At 41.9% G+C, this 27,195-nt stretch overlaps 1 protein-coding gene and 1 long non-coding RNA gene across 3 annotated transcripts; one reads left to right on the top strand and one right to left on the bottom strand.

Annotated features, from left to right (window-relative positions):
- Positions 1-1,750: 1,750 nt before the first annotated feature.
- Positions 1,751-25,733, bottom strand: stmn3 (stathmin-like 3). 2 transcript variants are annotated; one of them, XM_076096756.1, is made up of 5 exons: positions 25,659-25,733; positions 14,127-14,222; positions 12,505-12,683; positions 5,341-5,536; positions 1,751-2,061 (listed from the first exon to the last, which is right to left on the bottom strand). In XM_076096756.1, exons 1-5 carry the CDS (start codon positions 25,675-25,677, stop codon positions 2,006-2,008), a joined length of 546 nt encoding a protein of 181 aa, XP_075952871.1. In that variant the 5' UTR covers positions 25,678-25,733; the 3' UTR covers positions 1,751-2,005. The 2 variants fall into 2 exon arrangements, with proteins under 2 accessions (XP_075952871.1, XP_075952870.1); XM_076096755.1 differs by lacking the exon at positions 25,659-25,733 and having other exon boundaries at positions 13,164-14,187.
- LOC142955292 (uncharacterized) lies at positions 4,134-8,496 on the top strand. The gene is made up of 3 exons (XR_012955830.1): positions 4,134-4,960; positions 5,378-5,607; positions 7,256-8,496. It is a non-coding gene; the product is annotated as an uncharacterized LOC142955292 (long non-coding RNA).
- Positions 25,734-27,195: the final 1,462 nt, after the last annotated feature.

Below are 27,195 nucleotides of genomic sequence, written 5' to 3'. Positions count from 1 at the left end.
TTCACTTTCTTGATATTAGCACAGTAATTTGCGTAACTCTGGCATAATTCTTCAATTCAATTTTACTGGAAACTTGTCAAAATGACTGCAGATCTTTGGTTTGAATAGTGCACTCTGTAAGCATTGTCTTCATGCCGACTCTATTTGTTTATTCTCTCTCTTCCTCTCCCTGCCTCCAACTCAGTCAGCTGACTGGTGTTCACTCTTTCAGTTAAACCAATCAGATTTCTCCTCAAACTGGTTCTCCCTGCTGCTGTCAGCTTCCAGTTCAGTGTCAGACTGATGCAGCTCTCATCTACCTCATTCACCTCCCGTCTCCAACACAACTGAAGTCCCGCACCACATCATATCCATCCAGATCTTCAGCTTTGCCCTTCACCCCTTCCCCATCACTACCACTGTCTACTCCATCAGGCAATATTCCTGTACAGCTCATCACTACCTCCTTAAAATAATATTCTTTTTCTTCAACTTTCCTATTGTAAACTATGTCAAATAAATACATTTAATTACTCTTTAAGCCTCTGTTTAATTCAGTCTGTGCTTTTCCTACTAAGACAAGTCAAAATGTCAGCTGTCAGGCCTAATCATTTTGACTTGTTTCAGTAAATTCTGCTATTATTCTGCTAGTGTAGTTTTGGTCGCTTTTTCTGCAAAACAGACCCATCACTGTTGTGTTCGTTGACTTTTTGACATGTGACAGCCTTTTCTAGGCATTTGGTTCTATGTCTCTGTTTGCTGCTATTACTGAGAACGGTATGGTTAACCCCCTTGATACCGATGTCTATTTTCTTTATAAATATACATTTGATATTTAGGATGTTTAAGAAGACAGTTAAATCAGATGAAAACAATAAATAAATAGTAAATGTATTCAGTAAATTAAATACTGAAATTGGGTTCAGACATCCATGTTTCCAGATAGTGAGTCTTGATGACTGATAATCATAAATGTAATGCTAAATGTCTGCGTGTTATCGTGCTAACTGAATGCTAAATATCACATTCCATTATTCAACATGCTAACAGAGATGTTAGCATGGTAACTGTTTGCTGAACATCAGCATGTTAGCATCCAGTAGTTGTAGGCATGTTAGCACATTAACATTAGCATGTTGTTAACCGCCCCTTTAAGACAAGTGAAAAAAAGTCGTAGTAATAATATATATTCTGTCAGAGCTAGGGTTCATGAAACTAGCAAGAGTACGCTAGATTTTTTTAAACGGTCCAAGAGAAAAACCCAGGGTTGCCAACTTCTTTTTCAACGAAAGTAGCTAGCAGGGCTAGCTCCAAAAATCTCTAAATCTAGCGAGAAAGTGGCTGAGTTGGCAACACTGACAGCCCGTCTCTTTAAGCCTCCCTCCGAAGCCACTCCCCCGAAATGATCATAAAGAACGTAAACAACAAACATGGCTACTGTTAATACTCTCAGCCGTCAAGGTAGCGGCTTGCAGAAGACTCCGGTGACTCACAATGAGTGGGCCTCGGCTTCCAAGTTTTTTGTCATTGTGACAACATAAAATGTTGATTTAGAGTTTTAAGCTGCTCCACGGCTGCAGGTCTTCATTGGGCTAAACGTCACAAAGTCACTTCAGGTGTTGAGGGGGATCCTGAAACAAAATCACACCAAGGGCCCTAAAAAGGCTCAGGAGTCATGACATACTCACAGTAAACTAATCAGATTTATTAGACTAGTCATCATTAGTCAGCCATATTTGTAAAGATATAGATAAACCCAACACAGATCTCATTCAGCTCAGGAGTGGACTTTATTTCAGCTGCAGCTACTTGGCTATGTCAGAATATGTACCTGACTTCCAAATATGTGTGGTTTACCAAAAAATGAAACAGATGAGTAACATTATTTGGTGCTGATTAACAAGCAGTTTGAGTCCTGAAAGGTGCGCTGTAGTATGATATCGGTGAATACTGAACAACTAGGAACACTTTGACACACAGAAGAGTTTCAAAAGTAACATCCACTGCCAGAGTGCAGAGAGCGTCTTCAGCCCGAGAGGTCGGCCTGAAGCTCCTTGTTCCTGCGCACTTCAGCGGCGTGGACTTCCTGTAAAATAAAGTGATAAACTGTCACATTCACATGACGCAAAATGAAACTTAAAGACTGAGCTGGGGCTTCTGTGGAACATGAAACTTAAGAGGCACAGCATTGTTTTCAGTTAGAAAAGTAGAGAAACACTGTTGAGATGTTGAAATTTCCCAGAAATGCAATCCAACCTACTTTTCAGCCATTGCAATCTATAAAGCAGATCCTTTTTGCATTCAGAGATGTGTTTTCTGTTACAGCCTTAGCAGGAGTGTATAAAGAGAATTCTGTGTTTCTGCTTCTGGGTCCTCTCAACAGCGCTTTCAATGGATCTTAGATTTGTAATGTTGAGCCTTCCTACGGTGATATTGGTTGAGTAAAATGACCAGTTTAAGGTCTGCACTATATATCTCAAACAATATACAGCAGCTGCTCTCATCCACCACCTTTGTTTCTGTTGTCATATAGTAGTCATTAACTGTAGTTCATAACTAGGAATACTTATATCATATGCTGTATTGTATGGCTAAAAAAAGAAAGGCATACTCATCTACTGGCAACATATACATCCATGAATGGCAATGGAGAGGAGATTGTCATTGTTTAAAAAACCTGCATATACATGCACATTTTGGGTGCTCATTAAAAAATGACTTAAAACAGTTTTTACTAATCTATTGTATTCATTCAGGGTGATCACGGCATGTAATTGATACATTTCCCCCCCTGGGTTCCTGAACTTTTGTGATTTCAGCACCTTGTCTTTAAATACAAGACCTGTTGCATTTCATGAGAAGTGAAATAGAATCTGCTGTTCTTGAGAACAGAGACAGTGGAGGAGACACTGAAGTAGAAACTGGAAGTAGTTTTATTTTGACATCCTATAGCGATGTGCAGGGTTGGATGAAAGACTTATTATGTATGTATAAAAATGTACACTAACCTAAACTAAAACGGTCTCATGTAACGCTTACATCAGAATTACATTCAATATGTGAGTGTTTCATTATATTGTTGAGGTATCCACCAAGAATGTCCGCAGAAACAAAACCTGTCTCTCTATCTTTCTATAAAATAATTGATACGCCAATTGATTAATTGACTTATTGAAATTGTGATTTAAACAAATACTTGCAACAAGGTGAAACTGTGGTTTTTCTGTGTACTGCAGATGAACGTTGATACTATCTAACACCTCTATACCTGAGGAGCGAGAAGCGAGACCCTAAAGCGTAACAGCAACATCCTGAGGTTTGAGCATCTGGCTGACACTTATACTGTACAAAGGAAACTGTGGGAGAGAAATGTATGCGTGTAAAATGATATTCAGTGTTTTAAAAGTCATGTGTATTCACATTCATACTTTGATATAGGACTGCATCATTATCATATAGTCACATCACTGAGGCAGAGTGCCTTATGCTCTTTCAGGTCGCTTCGACCTCGTAACTTTTTGCACTCAGATAAAAATGTCTAGTTCAGTTGGGAGGTCAACAGATTCACAATGATGTACAGGGATAACAGGACAGGAAGTAGGGAGTCGAGGATGTATCGTACGAAAGAATGCACAGACTCAGCTAGCGCAAATTAAGCACAAACCAAACCATCAAAGGGGGGGATTAGCTATCATCGGTCTCCCTGTTTTTTAGAGCGCCAAGTTGGGCGGGTAGGCCAAGTGGCCTTGGGGCTCGTAGTACTTTTAGGTTTATACAAGAGGAAGACAAACTAAAGAAGGGTGGGGGGGCAAGACTGGGAGCAGCAGGAGGGTATAAAGTAATGTACATTTCTAATTCCGGACAGCTCGGTTTACTTGTACTCTGTGTGATGCAAATAAACCTGTGTGAACTGAAGAAAATCAGGCATGTTTTGGTTCTCACACCTAGCTGACATATATGAAACATGGCTCCTGTGACTTGTAGCCAAACAGGAAGTCCTAACTTAAGGCGTTACTGACCTTTTTATGCATACATGGTAAATGGTAAATGGACTGTACTTGTACAGCGCTTTCACACTACCTGTCATCATTCACCCATTCATACGCTGATGGTAGGGGCTACACCATCAGGACTAACTAACATTCACACACAGTATGGCACAACGGGAACAATTTTGGGGTTAAGTGTCTTGCCCACGGACACATCGACATGCGATCAGCGGAGCCGGGGATCAAACCGCTGAATGAAGGACGACCCTGCTCTCCACTAAGCCACAGTCGCCCATGTCGTTACATGTATCCTCATCTAATTTTCCATTCTCTTGGATGAGTTACGATCTATTTTATATTATCGAGCTAAGAGTGTTTTATTTTCAGATATCAATATACTCGTTACATGTAATCTCATATTGTTTAGGGACAGTTCAATGATGATTAGCTTTGATGTGTGTTTTCTATCATTTATCAAGATGAAATCATATGTGCTTCTATTGTTGACTGAATGTTAAAGCGAATGAAATAAGTGAACTTTGGGTTAAACTCACTCTGACCTGATGATTGACAGGGTCAGCAGAGCAAAAAGGTTGTCAATTCAGAAACTCTAACTATAATGATTGTTAGGGAGACATCCGGTTACACAGAAGCAGGAAAGTGTTAACCGACAGAATAAGTCTGTCAGAAAAGATAAGACGACGAAAACTGTTTTGTCCAATGATTTAAGAATGATCTGTTGTCTACCTTATATGGACCCGGAGGTCGAGGAAGCGCCAAGAAAAGATGTATCGGAGACAACAAAGGATCGGGGGCTCTTTTGAGGGTTTTTGACATTTTGTCCTTTCTTTCACTTATTTTTCATTATTCATTTTTGTAAGCTTTTATCTTTTTTTTTGTAAAAAACAAATAAAACTGGTTTGTATTTCGTGCATTCCAATAAAAGGTCCAGTGTTGCTCATCTCTGAGGGGGCCTTCGTAGTCTGCTAAAGGTAAGAGAGCTCTTCCCCTGGGATAGGCTGACAGTAGAAAATAAATTAAACATACAGTTGAAGGACATTCCTGTTACAAGCTAAAGTTAAAATTACGTTGTTCAGTAGTATGTGATTACTTGGTTGGCTCAGATTGTTTTTGATACTCTGCTTGTGTATCATATATGATGTTGCGGTGTGATTATAAAGCTTAGACAATAGCTGTTGTGTTTTAGTGAAGCAATAAGGGTCAGATTGGCATCTAAATTGGGGGTGTTAGGGCCAGGGTCCTAAAGCTGCCCTTGATAACCGAGTGAGGTTCCCAACCACAAGGGGTTCCTCCTCCAGCGGTGGCATATGTTTCATGCCCACAGTCACAAATGATCACAAAATGGGAAGACTTGCTTTCTCACGCAGTCGTTGTTTGAGAGCATTTAGGTGGGCCTCCCGGTTCTCCTGGTTGACCTCCATCTTTTGGGTGAGCTTCGCCTCCGTCTTCTTGCTAAAGATGTTGTTCTCCTCCCGTGCCTTGTGGAGCACCTCCTGCTCGTGCTCCCTCTTCTCTGCAAGCTGCTTCAGCAACAGGGCCTCCTGGGACTACAGCAGCGTGGCAGATACAGATCATGGGGGACGACGACAAAGAGAGTGGAGACACCGTTATAATGCAGGTGATTATGGTAATGGTAGTTGGGTTTGGCAGGGATTCATGAACACCAAAAACCACGTTCATCAAACAGCGGAATTTCCTGACAGCTTTGAAGCAAGCTGTCAGGGTTAGTTATCAATCAATACAATCAATAAGACATTTACTGCCCTGGAGCACAACATAACTATGATACATGCATGGGTTGACTTGATGACACATATATTTCTAAAATCACTTAATGGCTCATGCTGTTTTGAAATAAAAACTTGCCACCCACTGAAGTTTCAACACAGCCTCTCAGTGAATCCCTCTTATCTGCTCTATGACTCACTTTATTATCTCCACCAGGAGATTATGTAATCGGTCGTGCAGGCTTGTGTGCGTCTGTGTGTGCATCACTGTGTCTGTTTGTCCATGGCTAATCTCGCACACTACTGGACCCATCAGCCTAATATTTTTTATGCTCATTTATAACTTTAATGCTTAAGAATCATTTGTGGTTTCAGTGATTTACACTTTTTGAAAACATATTTTATTGACAACATATTTAATTGACGGTTTTACACTGTCACTGCTGCTGACTTCTCACTACTCTTATCAGGCTGCAAATAACTGCGTCAGTTTGGACTCTCCTTTAGAAGCTTCAATCAAACATTACAGCAGTGATCGATTGAAACAGGGCTCAAGCCAAACGGCGTTTAGTTGTCCCAGGACTGAGCGCTCACTACAACATATCTGCTCCTGTCAGTTGGAGGCCAGCTAGTTATCTGTTAGCAGCTGCTGGGCAGTTCTGGCAGTTGGTTTTTTGGGGCGATTTTTTAGGCAATTTTTGCTAATTTAATGGTGCCTCGAGAACGAGAGTTGTGAGACAGCGGGGAAGACAGCATGTAGAGCCAGCATATTTTTACATCTAAATCAGTGAATTAAGGGTTTGATGGAACAGTGGAAAGACTAACTTAGACATTTTTGGTGAGTTTTATTGAGTTTTGCTAACAGCAAACAGGGCTAATACAGCTGACAGAGCTAACAGCTAACGGGACTAAACTCACAGCAGAACTGACAGTACCTGTTCAGAGGAAGTATTAAACAGTCAACATGAAGCCTTACACAGTGAACTGCAGACAGCTGCATAAAATGAGAGCGGATCTACTTGCGAGGGAAAAACACGCCTGATACGCTTGCGGTCTAGACGGGGGGCGGGTGCAGACATCCTGGCAGGGATCTGTGCATCTGTGCCGCCACCGGTGTGCAGCTGCACAGGGGCCAAGAAGCTGTCAGGGGCCCAAATTCCCCCGTCCTACAATTACATTGTTCTTCATATTTTTCTTTATTTAGTTCTCGTATGTACAACACCAATGCATGTTCTGGGCATGTTCACACATGATGTCAACTAACATTTATCTACATGGCCTAATGAAGCTCTAGCGTAAGTTCAGTCAGGAAGACGATACTTTTGCAGGTTAAGGCATGTAGTTTATTTCTCATCCATCTACCATTCACTCCTCTCACGCATGCTCACTGATAATTTCCTTGCTGTCATTGTTCGGGGCTGTCAATCATGATATCCGATATCAGTCTCTTCTAGCCAATAGCACAGCGACACAATTAAATCGTTAGCCTATTATCTCGCTGCTGTCTCTTTTTAAATGTGATGGTCTCTCTACCTCTAGAACGTTCATGTTGCTGTTACTCGCCTCTCCACCTCCCCATCTCCACCCGGTCTTCATAGCTTCATCAACTTCATCAACTCATCATTCTATCGGCCTCATCAGCCATCACCAGTGTCTGGACTACACGGGGGGATTTATCTTGCTTCTGCTGAGGGCAGACTTCTCTGCACAAGAAACTCTGTAGCTGAGCAGTTGTCGGAAAAGAGCAGAGCTCGCATGACGAAACAGGATGTACAGGCCTATGCCTACAAGCCTATAAGGTGTGACCCGGCATTTATCAGGAGTCAAGGTATGACGCAAACAGGATAACTGTAGGACTAAAATGTATTATTTTCTTTTAGGAAATCTTTTATTTGCTCCAGACTGGTCCAGTCATAAGTAGAGTATAAAACTATGCTCCATTTATTTACCACCTAGATTATCCAATATCCACTATCCAATATGCATTTCTGTTACATCATATCAACAAACCACGTAGGCTACCTGTCCACTCTGCACTCTAGATCAGACTGGAGACGCAACCACTGTTTGTTCTTTTTATCCAGGAAACAGACGTTTCATAATGGAAATGACATTCAATATAGCCAACAGCAAGTAGGAAACTTTCAGTCGATCTCCCTCAGGGCGTCTGACAAAAGTTAAGATCCAAGCCGCGAACTGTGCAGTGCAGCATCGCTCATGGTTGAGAAGACAATGCAGTCAAACTGATTTTGTTGCTGGTGCTCGATCCTGTCTTGAAGTGTCTTAATAAACCTGCATTCTCTCTAGTGTCCATCAGGGAGCGACTCCTCTGGATGTATAGAAGTCTATGAGAAAATGACTCTACTTCTCTCTTGATTTATTACCTCAGTAAACATTGTAAACATGAGTTTATGGTCTCAATCTCTAGTTTCAAGTCTTCTTCAATACAGCATGGTGTTCATTTAGTAAATGATGGTCCATTTAAAGTCAAATAGACCATAAAGAGTATGATTTAGGGCGGGGCTACCTTGTGATTGACAGGTTGCTACCACGGCAACGTATCCTCCTACAAGGGTTCGTATGATGTCTTATAAAAATGTTGTGTTTTCCTACAAAAGTCCAAAACGTGTCAGTTTTCGCTCATTGCATGCGGTCTTTTAAAAAAAAAAAAAAATGCGTCATTGTATCATTGTATTTTTCCGTATGTGTGTGCGCACAAACTTGTGCTTGTGTTTTGGGCGAGGGCCCAAGAAAATAAATTCCATCGGAGTCAATCACAATTGTGTTACGTTGCTGCAGGTTTTATTTTTAACACTTGTTGACAGCATAATCTGTTAAGTGTCACTTAGGGATGAAGCTTTAATTAGGAAGGTGCCATAGATCTATTTTGTCTTTCTTTGTTGCGTAACTGTTGTCTTCCACACCCTATTAATTGTCCTACCCTGTTATTTCGACACTCCCTTGTGCCAGGTCATGTTCGAACCCTCTTTCCATTGTTTCTTGTTTACTCCAAACTTATTTTATGTTGACATCCAAGAATCAGTCTGAGGGGATCTCGCAGTAAAAAACTGGGAAAGCTTGGAGCTGAAAGATAGCAGGTCATAGAAAGACGAGCTGGATGGAAGAACACACTAGTTCGTCCCTTTAGAGCAGGATTAGAGTTGTTTCATAAACACATCTTGTGGTTGACCTTTGCTTTGAGGTAAAGAGGCGGCGGCCTAGCTTGCCCTCATATAAAAGTATTTACAGCGTGTGGAACTACTTTATTATACAGTAACCTTGCCAACCACTATATATTTAGCAAACCTGTTCAGCATAATAGTCTACCAGAACTCCCGTTCAAAGTGTTGCATTCCAACCGGCTTACTCATGAATTGACAAAGACAGGTGATGACTGAAGCCATTTCTTAACACATTACTTGGGAGGGGCCAACATTCATCCTCTGTAATCTGAGCGTACAGTCAAAAGGTAACCCAACCTTACAACAATGACCAAAGGAATCAAATCCTTTTAATACTTGGAGACGAAGTTGTGGTGCTTTGGTATCCACAGTGAAATGTTGTGTCTGTGACAGTGCCAAGGTATCACGACTGCACACTCTGAAGGCTACTGCAAGCATTTACTTGACATGCCTAAGAGTGTGAACTCTGTTAAAGATGTTTTGAGCAACACAAATAAAATTAAAGCTGCGAGCAGCGATGAACGGGCCCTCGCAATCTGCAGCGTGTCGGGGGTGCCGGCGGGACTCCGGCCTGCGCGTCCGAGAACGTCCGCGACCGTCGGACAGCGCGTCCGCGAGCGAGACATTTTTAATCCCGCGTGGACCGCCTGATGCTGGAAATGATGCTTTGCAAATAGTCCGATGCTCCCTGTATCCGCTGCCTGGCGCTACAGAACGCGTGCCAACATGCATCATGTAGCTCTATATCAAGTGTAAACCACATTGTGTAAAAGTCATGTAAATCGGAGGTGTTTATCATAAAATCCAGATTTCCTTTCGCCAGCAGGTGGCGCTGTGAGTATTAGGGGAAATTAGCTTGTAGACATCCTCAGGCCATGAGTGTTATCAAACAAGTGAAGTTTGAGACCGTTTGGAACAAGTCCAGCTGAGTTACATCAGCTTTTTTCATGGGGAATCACTTAAAGTAGCCGCCCGCTACGGCTAAACGATTCTGTCAAACGTAAAGCTTTTGATGACTTTTAATCACAACGGTCTTGACATGGTACTGACAAAATTTAAAGTGGATCTGATGAAGACACTATGAGGAGTTCGTTAAAGTATAGCGACTAAAAATAGGCCAAAATCTATGGAAAAATTACACAAAAATCAAAATGGTCGACTTCCGGTAGGGTTTAGAGCATGGTCTCAAGAGACTTATTTTTAAGTCTCATAGGATACATGTGCCTACTAAGTATCATACATGTAGCTCAAACGTAGCGCTGGGGCTGCTCTTTTGAAATATTGTAGGGGGCGCTATAGAGACAATTTAAAACGGCCAAGCCAAAAAATCATATAAAATATTTCTTCCAATGACCTATGACACATGTACAAAGTTGCATGAGTTTTTGAGCATCCCAAGTCACTAAACCATCAGCTTCCTTTTTCATGGCGAACGATGCGTCGCCACGGCAACAGTGTTCAACAAAAATGCACAATATTCATGATGATGCATGATCAATGTCTTAAGGCTATCCGTACCAAATTTGAGACCCATCAGGTCACCTGGCTAGGAGGAATAAATAAAAGTATAAAATATGACATTTCCTTTACCCAGTAGGCGGCGCTATGAGTTATTGAATTATTTTCAATTGAAGTATGTTCAAGCTTGAAGTAGCATCATGCATAAGAAGTTTTGTGCAGATTGGATAATGTACCTTGGAGTTATAACAACTTATAACAACTTATTTTTTCATAAACAATGAGGCAAAATGGCCGCCACGCCACGTCAAGGTTCTTCGATGAAAGCGCACGATTTTAATAACTTTTAATCACAAAGGTCTTACAAAGGTCCGACTTGTAGGGGGCGCTAGAGAGCCATTTCTTTACACAGAAAGATGCATTCTTTTTCAGATGGCTATTTTCACCAGGCCTGACAAGTCCCCAAAATTTGGTGAGTTTTCATGCATGGCAAGTCCTCCAACCATGCGTACGTTTACCCAAACGAGTACAATTTCAATAGGGCCTTCGCTAGCCCGACGTTGTCGGTTGCTCGGGCCCTAAATATAAAACGACTAAAACGATTTAGTTTTTTTAAATGAAAAACATTTTTTAACCCTTATTGTCTGAGAATGAAAAGTTACAGGTGCTCAACATGGAATTCTGAGTGAATTTATTGCCTCATGGCATCTCAAGGTGATGGCTGAGCCGGCGGCTCGTAGATAACCGTGCTAACGGTGCAAACAACGGCAACAGTGCTGACAGAGATAACGGTGTTTACCTGAGGGGGAACCGGAGGGTGGACGCTAACGCTTTCGCGACAACGCTGTCGGTCGGGACGGCATTATCAGCTGTAACTGCCGTATGAGAGCAGTGCAGAGCGGAGGCCATTAGCTAACCAGCGGGGCGTGCTCAAATGCACTAACATGCACTAAAAGCACACATCACCGGCCCAACTATGAAACAAAGGACAGAGGGTCGGACTATAACGCACACAGGTAGACATAACTCCACTATCTTTACATAGCTGATAGTTGTTGCCAAGCAATCAGCCCACACTGGCACGACACTAGTATCATACATATAGCATCAATAATGCATTTTTAACAATTTGTTAACAAATTAAACAAGATATAAACTATCTTCTTTTAAAGTTGAATCGATCATGCCAGGGTAATATTGTATTTTATGTCGATGTGAGTGCCAGTGATGGTGCTTTAGGAGTTACATGCTGGAACCAAGGACTGATTTCCAAATGTCCCCCTCACTTTTATAGATTTTCAGGTGGATTTCTATACTAAGCATTATATCTCAATGTGAGTGAAGAGATGAGCTGATAAAAAGCTCTCATTTGTTAAATAACAATTACAATTTTTTTTTAAATAGGTAATATTCTCCTTAAACAACATCCAAATGTATTGTCAGTCAAAAGTAAGACAGTAAAGCCAGTGGTCTTCATAGTAAATATACAAATGCAACACTTATCAGAAAGTGTCAGGTATCTTTGAAGGACACTAAAAATAATATCAAGTTTATATGGCATTACCATTTGTTAAACTGATATTATTATGGAGAACACATCATAATAACCAATTTAATCACAAGCTGTTGTTAATAAGATTGATTTGAATGTGTATAATTGCCACTTTTCATTTAGTCCCTTTAGCGAACCTCTCGTTTTACTTCAGCAGGGTCAGTCCTGGTTCTGGTTCTGGTTCTCCCGTGCCTCCCTTCCCATTCAGCGGGTATTCGGAGGAGCAGTGAGGCGAAGCTCTGCTCCTGGCTGGAGGGGTGAGCTCAGCCTATGTGGGTTTCACATGAATTATGGCCGAACCAGATTTGATTTCAACAGATTGAAAACAGTTTACAAGAAATAATAACTTTATTTTCTATTCATTTAACTATATCTATTTTTATTATATTATTATATCTTTAATTACTTGAGAATGACAAGACTTCAGTTTAATCTATCTGGGCTATTATAGAATAAATATGGTGGGAAAGCAATGTACAGAAATCCTCAACTGAAAATGAAAGGAGGTATATTAGCATACTGTGTGTGCAGATACAATCAGCATGGCCCCGTGACACTCCATCACGGGGCCATGCTGCGATCACATGTCTGCTTACCTTCCTCCTATCCTCAGCAGCCTCCAGCCTCCTCTGGAGCTCCTCCAGGGACGCCTCCCTCCTCGGCGGGGAGGGCAGCGGCTGAGGCTGGCTTTTGTCCCCAGACTGGTCGGGATCCTTCAGGATAACCTCAAACGACTGGCCCGATGCTCGCTTGTTCAGGCCCTTCACCTCCAGGTCTGACACAGCAACGGTAAAACAGTAAGCTGTTTATCAGGTGCAAGGTCTTCCTTTCTTTAGTTCTTTTTGATTGCTTGCATGCTCTCTCATAAATCAGAGGGCTGGGTGATACATCTCTGGACTGTGTCTCAGCATTGTTTATCAAAAATAATGTACAAGCTGCACCTCATTCCACACCTCTCCCCGCCTTCGTCATTTCCTGTCCTCCCTAGACTTTGAATAAAGGCATTAAATGTGGCAAATGGAGAGAGCTGTGATCTGAAAGGAGCTGTGCACATGCTTGGTAGTAAACAGGGGTAAAGTGTGTCACTCTTCTTGTGACACTCTTTTTATATACATATCATATTATTGTATTGCCTTTTGCTCTTTCACTGCACTTTATAGGTATGGCCTAATTCACAGGCCTTCTTTTACTGTTAGCATTAGCTTGTTCCAACAAACACAAGCTCTTTCACAAGGCCGTCCTATTTGTCACTGACCTTGGCAGAGACACTTATCGTGGTGGGTGGCATATCTGATGTTGCCTTGGCAATGATTTGGCCCTTTGAAGCGTCCCGCTCTGCTGGATTTCATGTTGTACTTGACATTTAGTTTTTGAGAACAGCTTAAAAATAAAGGCATTGGTAACCTTAGCATAGTTTGGGTGGTAAACTAAGCAGATGCAGACTACAGACAGACAGACAAACAGACAAACAAGCAGATAGACAGACAGACAGACAGACAGACAAACAGACAAACAAACAGACAGACAGACAGACAGACAGACAGACAGACAGACAGACAGACAGACAGACAGACAGACAGACAGACAGACAGACAGACAGACAGACAGACAAACAGACAGACAGACAGACAGACAGACAGACAGACAGACAGACAAGCAGACAGACAGACAAACAAGCAGATAGACAGACAGACAGACAGACAGACAAACAAACAGACAGACAGACAAGCAGACAGACAGACAAACAAGCAGATAGACAGACAGACAGACAGACAAACAAGCAGATAGACAGACAGACAGACAGACAGACAAACAGACAAACAAACAGACAGACAGACAGACAGACAGACAAACAGACAGACAGACAAACAAGCAGATAGACAGACAGACAAACAATCAGACAGACATACAAACAGACAGACAAACAGACAGACAAGCAGACAGACAATCAGACAGACAATCAGACAGACAGACAGACAGACAGACAGACAGACAGGCAGACAGACAATCAGACAGACAGACAGACAGACAGACAAGCAGACAGACAAACAGACAGACAAGCAGACAGACAGACAAACAGACAGACAAACAGACAAACAGACAGGCAGACAAACAGACAGACAGACAGACAGGCAGACAGACAAACAGACAGACAGACAGACAAGCAGACAGACAAACAAACAGACAAGCAGACAGACAGACAGACAGACAGACTGACCTCCATACTGATAGAGGCTGTTGGGATGTGGCTGTGTGTAGAAGCAGGAGCAGATCAGAGACAGTATGGACATCTCCTTGATTTTGTCTGTGTAGGCTGTTACAGAGAGATAAAAGACCAAAATGTTACACATAAAAACACTCTAAAATTCTGTCAACTTAGTGGGACAGAATCTAACTTGAGTTACGTCAGTGAGGAATTTGGTTGGCAGTGCTAGAAATATAATACAACAGAAAAACAACAAGAAAGATTTGACATTGCTGCCTTTAAACAACACAAAGCCCTTCTTGTGTATGGAGAAAACAAGTCTTTGGTCTGGTTTGCACAGATTTCACTTGTAGGTTTCTCCACATTACTCTAGTACTTGGGTACTAACTGGCACCTCTTTTATCCCAGCAGCACCTTTAATTCAAGCAATAATACACAATGAAGTGTCATACTAAACATAAATAACAATCAAAAGTCAACCCACACAGGTGATACTATTTATTTTGGCTTATTACACCTCAGGACTGGTTGAGTGAGATCGATTTGATTGACATTTTCATTACTCTCTGTTCGTTTTGTTGCACCTGTGTGGGACAAAGTCAATATTTATCATCAGTAGTTCATGTGGTCTAGTGAGTTCACATGGAAGGCTTAAACCAGGGGATAGATATTGAAAAGGAAGGACATGTTGTGACTGCTGTGGTCAGCCAGCCCCAGTCTCAGATACAAATACTGTGTGTGCACTTCACTCACACCATCAGGTCTACAGAAAGATGTCTACTAGCAATGTCTGAGCATACAGACACTTTACACTTTAACTGAGAAAGCTCAATGTGTCTACACACTATGTGTTCTGTACAAATGTACACATGTGACTGAATGATTTGCCTACAGGTTCTTCCAGTCAGCATGTTTACGAGCTGTATCTCTTTCCAGATAGCGTGCTGTATTGTTTCCTTGATACTGCCTTAACAATGGGAACTCTGTTGAAGTAGAAACCCCGGAAACTCGTGACTCGTGTGTTCAGATTATTATTCTATTATAATTCTGCGCTGAAGTCATGTCAAACCCTTCCTCTTCACTCATCAAATATGGTTGTACATGATACAAGCTTTTTGCACCAGACATTACCCCAAAAAGATAACTATTTTGTGCATACGGGAGTGCAAAGAGCTAAAGCGGGTAAGAGGTGACTGAAGATCCAACACAGTCTCACGGCAGTTTGTGAAATAGTCAACTCATGCAATCTGTTGGTTCCGTGTACAGGGACACGAATCGTCTATATTTTTTGTGGTGCTCGGAACAATGTTAGCTTCGGGACGACATTACGGTAAAAACAAAATATAGGTTCAGCCCACAAAAACACTTTGTTAGGTTTCGGAAAATCATCATTTTTGGGCTTAAAATAACTATATACAGGTTTAGGCAACAAAACCACGGTCATAAAACTCCAGTCTGGAGTACAAGTCTCGTGTATAAAAGTTCTGTGTTTGTTGGATCCGTCCACCTCCCATCCAGCCCACAATAAGCAGTCTTTTTAGAATATAAATACTAGGTCACTTGCTCTGACTGTTGCCGAGTCTCGTGGTCGCATTTAAAAAGGATCCAAATTGACTTTGCCTTTATTTTCGATCTGAGCAACACTGCCATGATACTGGGCTGGAAGTTCAGAATTCCCAATGCTTCGGGTCATCATCAGTGCTAAAGAGAGAACAGAGCAGCACGGCAAACAATCCACCCAACCCGGTACTGTTTTAGTATAGGGCAAAATGCAGAAACAAAGTAAAACGTAGGGTGGGAAAGTTACGGCAGTTTGTGTCAAATAAGCTGCACCTAGAAGACATTATAAACACCCGTCACATCATATCTGTGTACCGTGTTTCTCTACAGCAGCAGCCTCTAGTTAGTTGATTCACGATCACGTTAGTATTGTTGTTGCTATGGCAGGAGCAAACTGGCTAAATTTGATAGCAGTCCTTGAGCTTGCTAGCTCATGGCAGGGGGCAAATGATTGGCTGAAAGGTGAGAGGAACGCATTATTGGGGGTGAAAGCCAATTAATTAAATACAAAACAGGCTTTTGAAAAAAATGCTTTTTAAATCAAAATGTCTATAATTAAATAAAAATTATATCTGATAAAATTCTGTTGCGAAATGATGAAGTAACATTTTATAATAATGCGTTGCGTTTCAATTCCTTCCAAAATTGTTGGTTAATTTATATATTAATCACAATTTAGGGGTTTCACACAGGCAACTCGTTCTACCAACTAGACTTCCTGAATGGTGAGTCATGAGCATGGCCTCAGACAGTGTACTGGAACCAGAGTGACAGCTCTGTATCTTCAACTTCATCTGTGGGCGACTGTTTCATCATATTTCCGCTTCCTTGTTCATGGTCGAAAAAGTGTCCTCAAATCCTTCAGTAGAGTAAAGGAGACAATGAGAAAGTACTCCTGCCATTAGTGATGTATTCAAAATATTACAGACAGATACATCCCATGATACTGCTGCTGCCCCTTATTAAGAGTTTTATTCGTAAATGAAACTGAGGGGAAGTTTTCTTCAAGCCAATTGCATTGTTGCTGTCAAAAGAGTAAATAAAATACTACGTCAAGATGGGGTCTAATCGCCAAAGACTCCACAATTCTAAAAGTATTGCTTTACCATCCAGCCTATTTGTCTATTGCGGAATCATTTCTTCCCCTGCATCTGTTCCTCTATTGAACTGAACAATGGGGATAAACCAAAGTCAGGGTCAGTTTTGGGTCAGGTAGTTACGAGACTAGTTGGCGCCTATAAACTAGTCATAAACTAATTTAGTGCATCAGGTCTTAACCTTCCATGGAACACACAGAAGCAGGAGTGCACAACTCCCCTTCTGTGAGCTGAGTGACTCCAAGGCTATGGATTGATAGTAGAGCTCCGTCTCCCTCCTTGTGTTTCTGAATCAAGGACACATTGCACAAGGCGAACAAGAGTTCAGCACCTCAATCATCACATACACACAGTACATAGAGCGGGGCCCAAGGCCTCAGACATGTCCAGAGGCTCCTGACTTACCGATAGACGATCCGGCCTATGACCTGGAGCATGTGCATCCTGATTCTCTGATCAGGTATGCTTATTGTTTATGACTTAGTTTTACACGTGTGGCTTAGTGGAGAAATTCCCTCATTTGGCCCTTTCTATCTCTGTTCATCCAGACTGGTTAAATTATCCTCGAAACGCGGTGACCTTCAGAATTGAGGGTGGCTACGCACTTGTGATTGCATTTCTGTGTATCTCTTGTGTTGCTGTTACTCGTTTCAGCTTGAACTCATTATACTCATCTGTGTGTTTAGTGATCCGTGTTTTGCTGCATTCAAAGTGGGAAGTCAGGCTGGTACTTAGTCATACATGACTTCTTTAGGTATTCAAATTGATAGCAGCAACTTCCCCCTGTTACTTTGCCACTCACAAAGTAGCAGAAGCCAAGTACAAAGTGGAACCATCAGTTTTCATGTCTGGGGGCTTTTTATTGCGTGACTGAAATGCATTTCATGAAAAGTTGTTATTTTAATTATTAACACGTACTTCAAAATCACTTTCTGGTGCCACAATCTTCTGGGATAATTCAGTTTTTTCCAGATGGCCCCCAAGTCACTGAGCATCGATATGGGATCATTGAAGAGTTAAAGGGCAACCTATCTGAGAAAAGGTTAGATGAAATTCTACAGTTATAGATAGTCAGCTAACGCAAAGTAAAGCATTCTCAGTATCTGTGCTGGAAAACCTGCATTACTTGTACATCTGCTTCAACCCCCCTCTCTCTTCACCCAGGCTCCTAGGCCTCTATTCTTACCCACATACTCTCAAGGAAACAACGAAGTGTCTGGGACAAAGTGTCAGTCGACAAGCAAATCCTCCTGAGATGAGTTTGTTTGAGTTGTGCATGTCTACGTGCGGCAAAACCTAGGCTCCCTGGCCCTTCTTAATCCCTTGGCCGTCATATATTACAGCCCTCTGCATGCTTATTTCCTGATTTCCCCTATCAGTGGACACTCCGCTAATTGTAGTCTAACAGCCCCCTTTCTATCTTCCCCCCTTACTGGGCATCCTGTTCCCCATACCCACAATTGTGAAGTCGTTTCTTCAAAGATTGAACTTTGCTTTACCTGCGTGTCAAAAGGTTACAAGGTTAAAGCGGCCAAAAGAGCACAAACACCCTGCCTCAGTGATGTGAATAACATATGACAATGACACAGGCCCATATCACAGTATGAATGTGAACATACATGAATACATTTCAAGGTATGGATATGATTTTCCACAAATAGTTTTCACAACAAGGGGACGTAAAGGCAGTGTGAAGTGAAAACAAGCAAAAACCCTGTATTCAAATAAAACAGGTCAGTGTTTCTCAATATAATGGTCAGGGTCCAACCCTGCTGGCCATGACGAGGAGTCCAGAGGGCCCTCATTCAATAATGAGTTTAATTTAATTCAAATATAATAAAGCTCTATCGCAAAATGAAAATGACGGTTATTATCTTCATCACACACAACTACTTTTGGCCACCTCACTTACATCAATGAGGGTAGGCTAGTTAACACAAACACCTCACTAAACTGACATTACACATATGGACATTGATCCAGGCCCGACGTTTACTCGCGCCACATTTGATGTTTAAACACGCCCTCTGCTGTTCAGAGAGGCAGGTGCCAATCGGTTGGAACAGTTCATTTACCTGCTGCATTGTCTACAGCACACTATCTGTGTGATAGAAGCATCCACGATGTTCAAAGTGCTGACTAATCCTCAGTTACTCAATCTAGTCCTGACGGCTACATACGGTGGATGTGTTCCCACTGAGAAGTGTTTTTGTTTAGGGAACCTTGAGTTGTCCAGTTGCAGGCCACATTTAGAGAACCTTCTCTAAAGAGATGAGTCATGATGTGATATGTGAAGGTCTTCCCTCCTAGAAACAGGACATTAGTTTGATGTCTCAGGTTTCACTGACATGACAGATCTGTACATTCACGACGAGGTCATCTATTGTTGAGATGGACCCAACCACGTGGTTCCCTCTGCAGTCCCTGTGTCTGCAGCCACACAGCATCATAATCCATATCAAACAGTGGCGGGCCGTGCATTTTATACCTGGGCCTTCAGTGCTGTCTTGCAGCTGAAACACCACCTAATAACCTCATGATGGTGCCACAGCTACGGTTATTTGTTTCTAGGGGTTTAATAATACACGGATTCGTATTAAACCGTTCAGTACGAGGCTTACGAACCGAACAATACGTTTGAATAATACTAGTGCATTTGGAAAATGCAGAAGCTTAAATTGTGGGAAATATAATGTTTTCGGTGGACTGTGCTCACGTAGGAGACAATGGGCTGTGACCTCTCAACCCAGAACAAAAAAAAACACAACAAAAAACAGCTGAGGCCCCGCACTTCTGAGAGGCTACGCTAAACTAGCTTAACAAACAATAACTCCGTGCATGACGGTATGCTTTGTAATTAACGGACAATGCATACAGTCCAAATCTATATAATTAACACAATGACAACAACAAACTCACAAGAACCAGTCACATATATTCATATGACAACAGAGCAACAAATCAATCCAGCAGACCTGTAGCAACACGCATTCTACTACACACTCAAGGGCCATTCAGATATTAGATGTAAAAAAACAAACGCAGTTCACTGACCAAATGATGTTCACTTTTAAAGACAAACTCCATCCTCCTTTCTCTGTTGACAAAGAGTTTAATGCCACGGTTAAATCCCAACTCACAAATCCGTTTCTCCTCCTTCAGCCATTGAGTGTTAAAAAACAAAGCTAGGTAAAAAATAATAATCTACACCAAGCAAAATTAAAAAAAAAAATCATAATTTCTTCCATATCTTTCAATTTGAACTCTTACTACTCCAAATAAGCCTCTGATGGATACTTTAAGTTTTGTTTCACAATAGTCACGTGCTCGCCCACTCACAGCACACGCTGTACCTCACTGCAGAGCTGCTCCTTAAAACTGAGCTGCCCGTTAATGCTGACGTAGTTGCAGTGGCGGGCCGTGCATTTTACTGTATACCTAGGACTTCACTGCTGTCCTGCAGCTGAAATACCACCTTATAACCACATTATGGCACCACAGCTATTATTCATCTTCAAGGCTGTAACTCCGGTCGGTACAAGTCGTTTGAATAATGCCAGCGCATTAAGAAAATGCAAAAACCTAAATTCAGGAAAACATAATGTTCTCAGCTGGTCTGGCTGTGGGATCCGCCATCACTCCTTAATGACAAGCCGCGACCCAAAAAGATTATCATAGAATTTTACTTTCACAACTTCAATGCTGAACGTACTGCTCTGCAATGTCTTTCCTCGTCTCAGCCTCCTGTGTCATGGTGCATCTCACTCAGTCAGAATGCCCATATTTGATTGGCTGAGCTGCATCACGTGATGTGAATCACTACCCATCAGCCTCTGCTGGCTGTTAAATTTCGTTTCACGATAGTCACGTACTCGCCCACTGACCAATCACAGCACACTCTGCACCTCGAGGCAAAGCTACACATGGACACTCAGCGGCAAGTAATGCTGACGTCATTATAGGCCGGCGCGCAGGCTCTGATACGTCAAAGAATACGCCCAACATGTCAAATTAAAGATCTGATTGGTTGAACACTATGACAATCAACAATATCGTCTCCATTTACTTTAATCTGCACTGGCTGCAGGTGAGACTCTGCAGGCCTCTGTCTCTGTTCTTACCTAGAGACACAGAGGTGAGATCTGATTGGATAAAAGCTCTACTTAAAACAAGCTGCACTGGAAGCAGAGCAACTGAGGAAGACAGTAGCTGTGCAATGAGAAAATAAGATTATGGGAAAAATATTTTTATAAATTATAATACATGTATTTAAGAAAAATTATAAAATAGCTATAACTTTGTGATTCTGTTTAGGCCAGCAGAGAAGGCCTTGCAGGCCCTGACGGCCCACCACTAATAACAAATAATGTCTCCAAATCTGCTGCAGCCAGCATTCGTTTCTGCATGGACTCTGAGTGAAGCAGCAACAGCACACAACTAAGTACTTGATTATATTATTATTTCATACAAGCCATATACAGTAATTGCCCATCTGCTCCATTAAAATCCAACTGAAGACAAAGCGACTTAGTTTTAATAGCCAATTAAAAGAAGATGGGCAAACAGAGGAAGAGTGAGTGGATGTATATCAGTCGAGCTGAGGAATAAGAGAGGTCCATAATATACATCAACATACTGTTCTTTATTATACACACAGGGCTCTATATGGAATCCAGAGCATATCTATGATTGAGTGAGCCTCCACACGACTCTCAACATGGAGATGCAGCTAAAGGTGCTAACAACTGTCACAGGGCTGAAGAGCAAACGGTGTTAACCTGAGAGGGAACTAGAGGGTTCTACACCTACGCGGAAACACCGTGGATCATGACGCCATTATCAGATGTAACCGCTGATGGTGCAGTATAGAGCTGTTGCTGTGAGCTAGCCAGTGGGACACACAAAGAGGGACTCACATGCCCTAACATGCACACACAGTTGGACCAGCTCCATAAACAAAGCACAGTGAAGCTCGGATTAAAACCAGACAGCAACCTCTGAGTCTAGAAAATGAAGCCAATGTGTCGGTGCCTTAAACTTGCATTCTTTCTAATGGCCATCAGGGGCCACTACTCAGGTTGCAAAAAGAAGTCTTGTTGTATAGAAGTCTATGAGAAAATGACTCTACTTCTCTCTTGATTTATTACCTCAGTAAACATTGTTAACATGAGTTTATGGTCTCAATCTCTAGTTTCAAGTCTTCTTCAATACAGCATGATGTTCATTTAGTACATTATGGTCCATTTAGAGTCAAACAGACCATAAAGCAGGGGATGCTTTAGGGCGGGGCTACCTTGTGACTGACAGGTTGCTAACATGGCGTTGTCTAGTGTTGGAGTTGTCCGTGTTTCGTTCTGTTGTACTTAGCTCCACCTTCTCCTCTCACTTCTGGTTCCAAAAAAACAAGATGGTGATGACCGAATTGCAGAATTCAAGGGTTCAAAACCTTTGTCCATAAACCAATGGGTGATGTCATGTTGACTATACATCCACTTCTTACAACCCACACACAGAGGGAGAGTGACTTCATTCTCTGCTCAGGCAGACATTACTCCAGACTTGATAGTTGTTTGCTGCTTTATTGGTGCTCTGAATGTTGTATTGAGAATCTTTAAGCTCTCTGTCACTTTTCATGTGAATAACCAAGTGCGACGTCTATGTCTTCCTAGAGAAACTGTCTGAAAACATGCACTGTTATCTCCGTATTTAATGGGTAATCGAGTCACCCCCCTCCTTTTGACTGCTTTGCCCCGCCTTCGAGTGGCTGTTCAGAACAGCTATAAACACTGCTGCCTCCTAACGTGGTTGAATTCTCTACTCTGGCCCTTACATTAATGCACTAATACAGCACTAATAAAGGAACAATAGTGTTGGTAATATAAAAATAATAATTCATATTCATTAATTTGGCCCAGACAGGCACTTAAGCCTGAGGGCAAATGGGCAGCACCTCTAGCCACTTTAGGTTTATGTGTACAGACCCTGCAGCCCTGCAAGCACCAGAGAATCAAACATGATGCATCCATTTATTCATCTGCTTCTTACTCTTGTTATTGAGGGAATAAATTAAAGACAGCTAAGGAGTATATTGCTAAAGGTAAGTGTTCACACTCCCCCAGTGTGCTGTGCACATTGAGTCAGAGTAGATCTACAAAGCAGTATACATCATTTCATCAGTCTAAAGTAGGGCACAGTCAGCTGTCACTGAATCCTCAAAATGGCTGGCTTGCACATCACAATGTAGTATCATGGTATGGTAATAATCTAATGTGTTCAATAGTCATGTTCTCCAGTCTCTTCCTCTTTTGTTCTTCCAACAACTAGCTTTCCTGCTTTCTGTGGACAGCAGCAGGTAATGAGCTGTCTGTGTGTGTGTGTGTGTGTGTGTGTGTGTGTGTGTGGTGTGTGTGTGTGTGCGCGCATCAGAGAGGCTCACGAGGTGTGCACACAAAGGGAGACATCGTTGAGACAAGGAACAGGGCGTTGACAAGCTCACGAACCAGAGAGCATGCAGTGCTTCATTTATTATTGAGGAGTTTGGTGCAAAGGAAAAGAAAACAATGTCTTGCCTGGTGCGCCGGAGACATCTTTCAAACTACTTTCAACATAGCACTCAATATGGTGAATATTTGCCTCTGCATCAACGAGGATCTCGACTCATTCAGGGTGAAAAAAAAAAAAGATGAGTCTGGTTGTGCAATCAAGAAGATGCGCGAGTGTGGAGATAAACTGATGATGAAGGATAGTGCATGGAGATTGTGATGGAAATGACTATTCAGCTGGCATGACCTCCCATCAACCTCTCATATCAAATACAAGGAAGCACGTGGAGCACAATGATCACTGTTATGATATGAAGCAGGCCACCCAAAACTGAATAACCTCACCATGTGAACATGAGTTTAAAGGCTGACTTTGGTAATATCACTCAGCTTCATGACTGATCCTGTTGTAGATGTGGAACTATGTCAAATTTTGCAAAATAGCAAATTAATAAAGATGTTGGCCTATGACAATGACCCGTTTAAAGTTAAAAACAAGTTTTCTAGCGATCCTAAGCGTCTTGTAAGACACCTGCCCTCCAATGAGAAGTAAAGCCTCCAGATAATAGTCAACCTAACGATCAGTAACTCGAAACACAGAATATTGAACGATCTGTAACTGCGTGTATCAATGGACACTATTGGAGAGATACACTCATAGAAATAGAATAGCAGTAGAATGGACATTACCATTCAAATCAATGTAGCAGGATGGATGTACCGTTGCTATTGCGACCGTCAAACATCTAATATCTCTATGAACTAAACCGACTCACAGCAAGTCACAGACTTACTGAGGTGAGGTTTTGCAGTAACGACTAAAACGAGCAGTGGAGTAGTAATGTCACAGAGCACAGAAAGCAAGAGTTAATGAGTTAACGTAACTACTTCATGCTTCATCCACACACTCTTGCCACAGTGTAGGAAAGCTATCGCCAAATGATTGACAACTTTATTCGGCTCATTTTCTGTAACCAGTGTAGCATTGAAGCACGGTAAAATGCTAATTCCGCCATTCTTTAATGTTGCAATATGTTTTCATCATAACAACGAACACCATTTTCTTTCGTAGTAGTTAACAGACCACAGAAAACAGTTCTATATCTGTTCTACTCCTATTCTGTTTCTATTTAGATAGTAGGATAAATGGATGTATACTGTCCTATACAAATGCATGTTAGTCGGTCAACACACAATTGCCTGAAATATCTCATATGCTATTTAATGCATCTATATACATTTAAATCAATTAAGCAAATAACTCAAAACGGTGGACGAAAACACATATGGCCCTCTCTAGAGCCAGTGTTCGGTTTGTCCGTTCTAGGCTATACTGTAGAAACCCCTATGTAGGTATGAAGGGCTCAATCTAAGTTCTTTTTAGTGACGTTATGTCTGCAGCTTACGTTACGTTACAAACATACTTAGCCAAACCATGTTTTTTTTTGTAACACTAAAAAGGTTATCTTGTTACCTAAACCTAACAGCTACAGTTTCACAACGTTAACGACGTGCGAACCTTCAACATCAAGATACTACGGGGTGACTGTGTCTAAGTGGAGAGCAGGGCCGTCCTTCAATCAGAGGATCGGCGGTTCGATCCCCGGCTCTGGCTCCGCTAATCGCATGTGTTCTTGAGCAAGACACTTAACCCCGTAGCTGTGCCTAAGGTGTGATACAATCTGAATTGTAAATCACTTTGGATAAAAGTGTCTGCCAAATAACTGTAATGTGATGATTTTTTTACCTCTACCATAATTGCTGCTGTAGCGAAAAAAATGTCCCCTCGCGGGATTAATAAAGTAACTATCTATCTATCTATCTATCTATCCATCCATCCATCCATCCATCTATTCATCTATCTATCTATCTAATGGTTTAAACATAAGATTAACTTGTTATCATCACGAGTACTAAATACAGCACACATCAATATTGATATAATGCTGGGATGATTATCCCAGCATTCATTTCTTTCATTTTGTCCTCCTTTACTTGCAGTATAAAGTCACCAGAGTGGTGTAGGTAACATGTGTCGTTCATTGCCAGTCTCAGTGTGAATCTTGTGTTCTTGATCTGCATCAGTCAGCTGTGGTGACATATTACTGCAAATGATCAATGACCTGCTGTTTCTGGAAGAATCTGTCTGCGCCTACATGTCCGTATGGGACATGGGGAGGGTCTCCCATCTACAACGAGAGAAGACAACCCCAGTTGCCATGACAATCACACAGATACACATAGACCCTCTGCATCATCGAATAGACTTAAAACAATGCTGCCCACCCCTCCCCCTGCCACACACTATAAACAACATGGTTCTGCCGTGGATTGTGTCGTCTTACCTGATACTGTGCTGGTCATTGTTGCTGACGGTGGAGGAAGAGGAAGCGGAGAGAGACGAAGGATGCTTCTGGGTGGAGGCAAGGAGAGAATGTGAAGGAGGAGGAGAGAGAGGATGAAGGAGGAGGAGGGAGAGAGAGAGAGAGAGAGAGAGAGAGAGAAAATGGGCTGGGCATGTGTGTGTGTGTGTGTGTACCCTGTATGGTGCAGTGCACAAATCTATGTAAACAATGGGCAGTCAGTGGGACGTGTGTGTGTGTGTGTGTGTGTGTGTGTATGGGTGTGCGCTTTGTGGGTGTGTGATGCTCAGATAGATCATTTATCTGACATGATGCAGATATGCACAGACTATCAGATATGAAATGTGTTATGAATTATATGAATTGCTGTCTTAAAATGATTTGAGTTGGGTGAGATGGTGACAATGTTTCTGTGCTGTGTAGTTTATCAGTGTGATTTCTGAAGGCACAAATTAACTACAGAAAGTCAAGGTCACTCATTTCAAGGATTAAAACATAAAAGAAAGCCCACAGCTGAAGTTAAGGGAATGAACCTTTATTCTTTTTAAAGCATCTTCTAAACAGTATCTAACATTAAAGGTGATTTAAACAGTGGCGGGCCGTGCATTGTATACCTGGGCCTTCACTGCTGTCCTGCAGCTGAAACACAGCTACGGTTATTATTTGTTTCGTGTAAAAATGAAGCCAACACCTGTAGATACACTATCTGCCGAGAGTGCGTCTCCTCTTTGCTCTGACTGCAGCTGGGACTGCTGCGCGAGGCTTCTGTGGGCGGCGGCGGAGGTGCTCACGGCAGCACCCGCTGCTCGTTCACGGCAGTGCAGAACGTACGTGCTTTAACGTCAAAAGACCAGAAAATTCTCCAATAACACCAGAACAAGTCGCTCGATTTGTCACTAGTAGCTTTTGACAAAAAAAAGTAGCCATGAGGGTTTGGAAAGTCGCCAGATTTAGCGAGAAAGTCGCCAAGTTGCCAACACTGGCACCTGCTAAATATGTCCCCAGAGCAACATTGGACGTAACAATGGTTCCTATCACATATTAAACCAAACAAAAATCCATCTTCATAAAAACAAGTTGTACAAATAATAATATATAAACAAGCATATTAAAGCTACTGCAGATGTAAAAACAAACGCATTTAACTTACCAGAGCTGCTGTTCACTATTTAAAGACAAAGTGCATCCTCCTTTCTTTGTTAATAAAGAGTTTAATCTCACGGTTGTTCAGTACATCCGTGTGTTTTAGTTCCAGTAAGAAGTCCTTCTCGATTCATGGATGCCAGTGAAGACAGTCGAGCCTCCCCAGTTGTATTTCTTGAATACGTTTTAATGCGTTTGATGGCTGAAAATGTCCGCTCGACAGAGGCAGCAGATTTTGGGATTGTCACCGCCCAACATGTCACGCTAGCCCACTGACCAATCACGTACTTGTAGGCCAGCTAGCAGGCTCTGACATGTCAAAGAATACGCCCAACATGTCAAACTAAAGATCTGATTGGTTGAACACTATGACAAT

The sequence above is a fragment of the Anarhichas minor genome, unplaced genomic scaffold (assembly GCF_050575085.1).
Source record: "Anarhichas minor isolate MPS153535 unplaced genomic scaffold, ASM5057508v1 ptg000023l, whole genome shotgun sequence".
NCBI lineage: Eukaryota > Metazoa > Chordata > Actinopteri > Perciformes > Anarhichadidae > Anarhichas > Anarhichas minor.
The sequence above is the reverse complement of the archived record's forward strand: the minus strand, read 5'-3'. Positions and strand labels throughout refer to the sequence as shown.

What these genes read in the sequence shown, in the direction of transcription:
- stmn3 (XM_076096755.1), bottom strand. Translation starts at nt 13,320, where the DNA reads ATGCTAAGGTTACCAATGCCTTTATTTTTAAGCTGTTCTCAAAAACTA. An exon ending in CTGCTGAGGATAGGAGGAAG is followed by an intron (nt 5,537 to 12,504) that starts GTAAGCAGACAT and finishes ACGCTGCTGTAG; the next exon opens with TCCCAGGAGGCCCTGTTGCT. An exon ending in ACGACTGCGTGAGAAAGCAA is followed by an intron (nt 2,062 to 5,340) that starts GTCTTCCCATTT and finishes TTTTACAGGAAG; the next exon opens with TCCACGCCGCTGAAGTGCGC.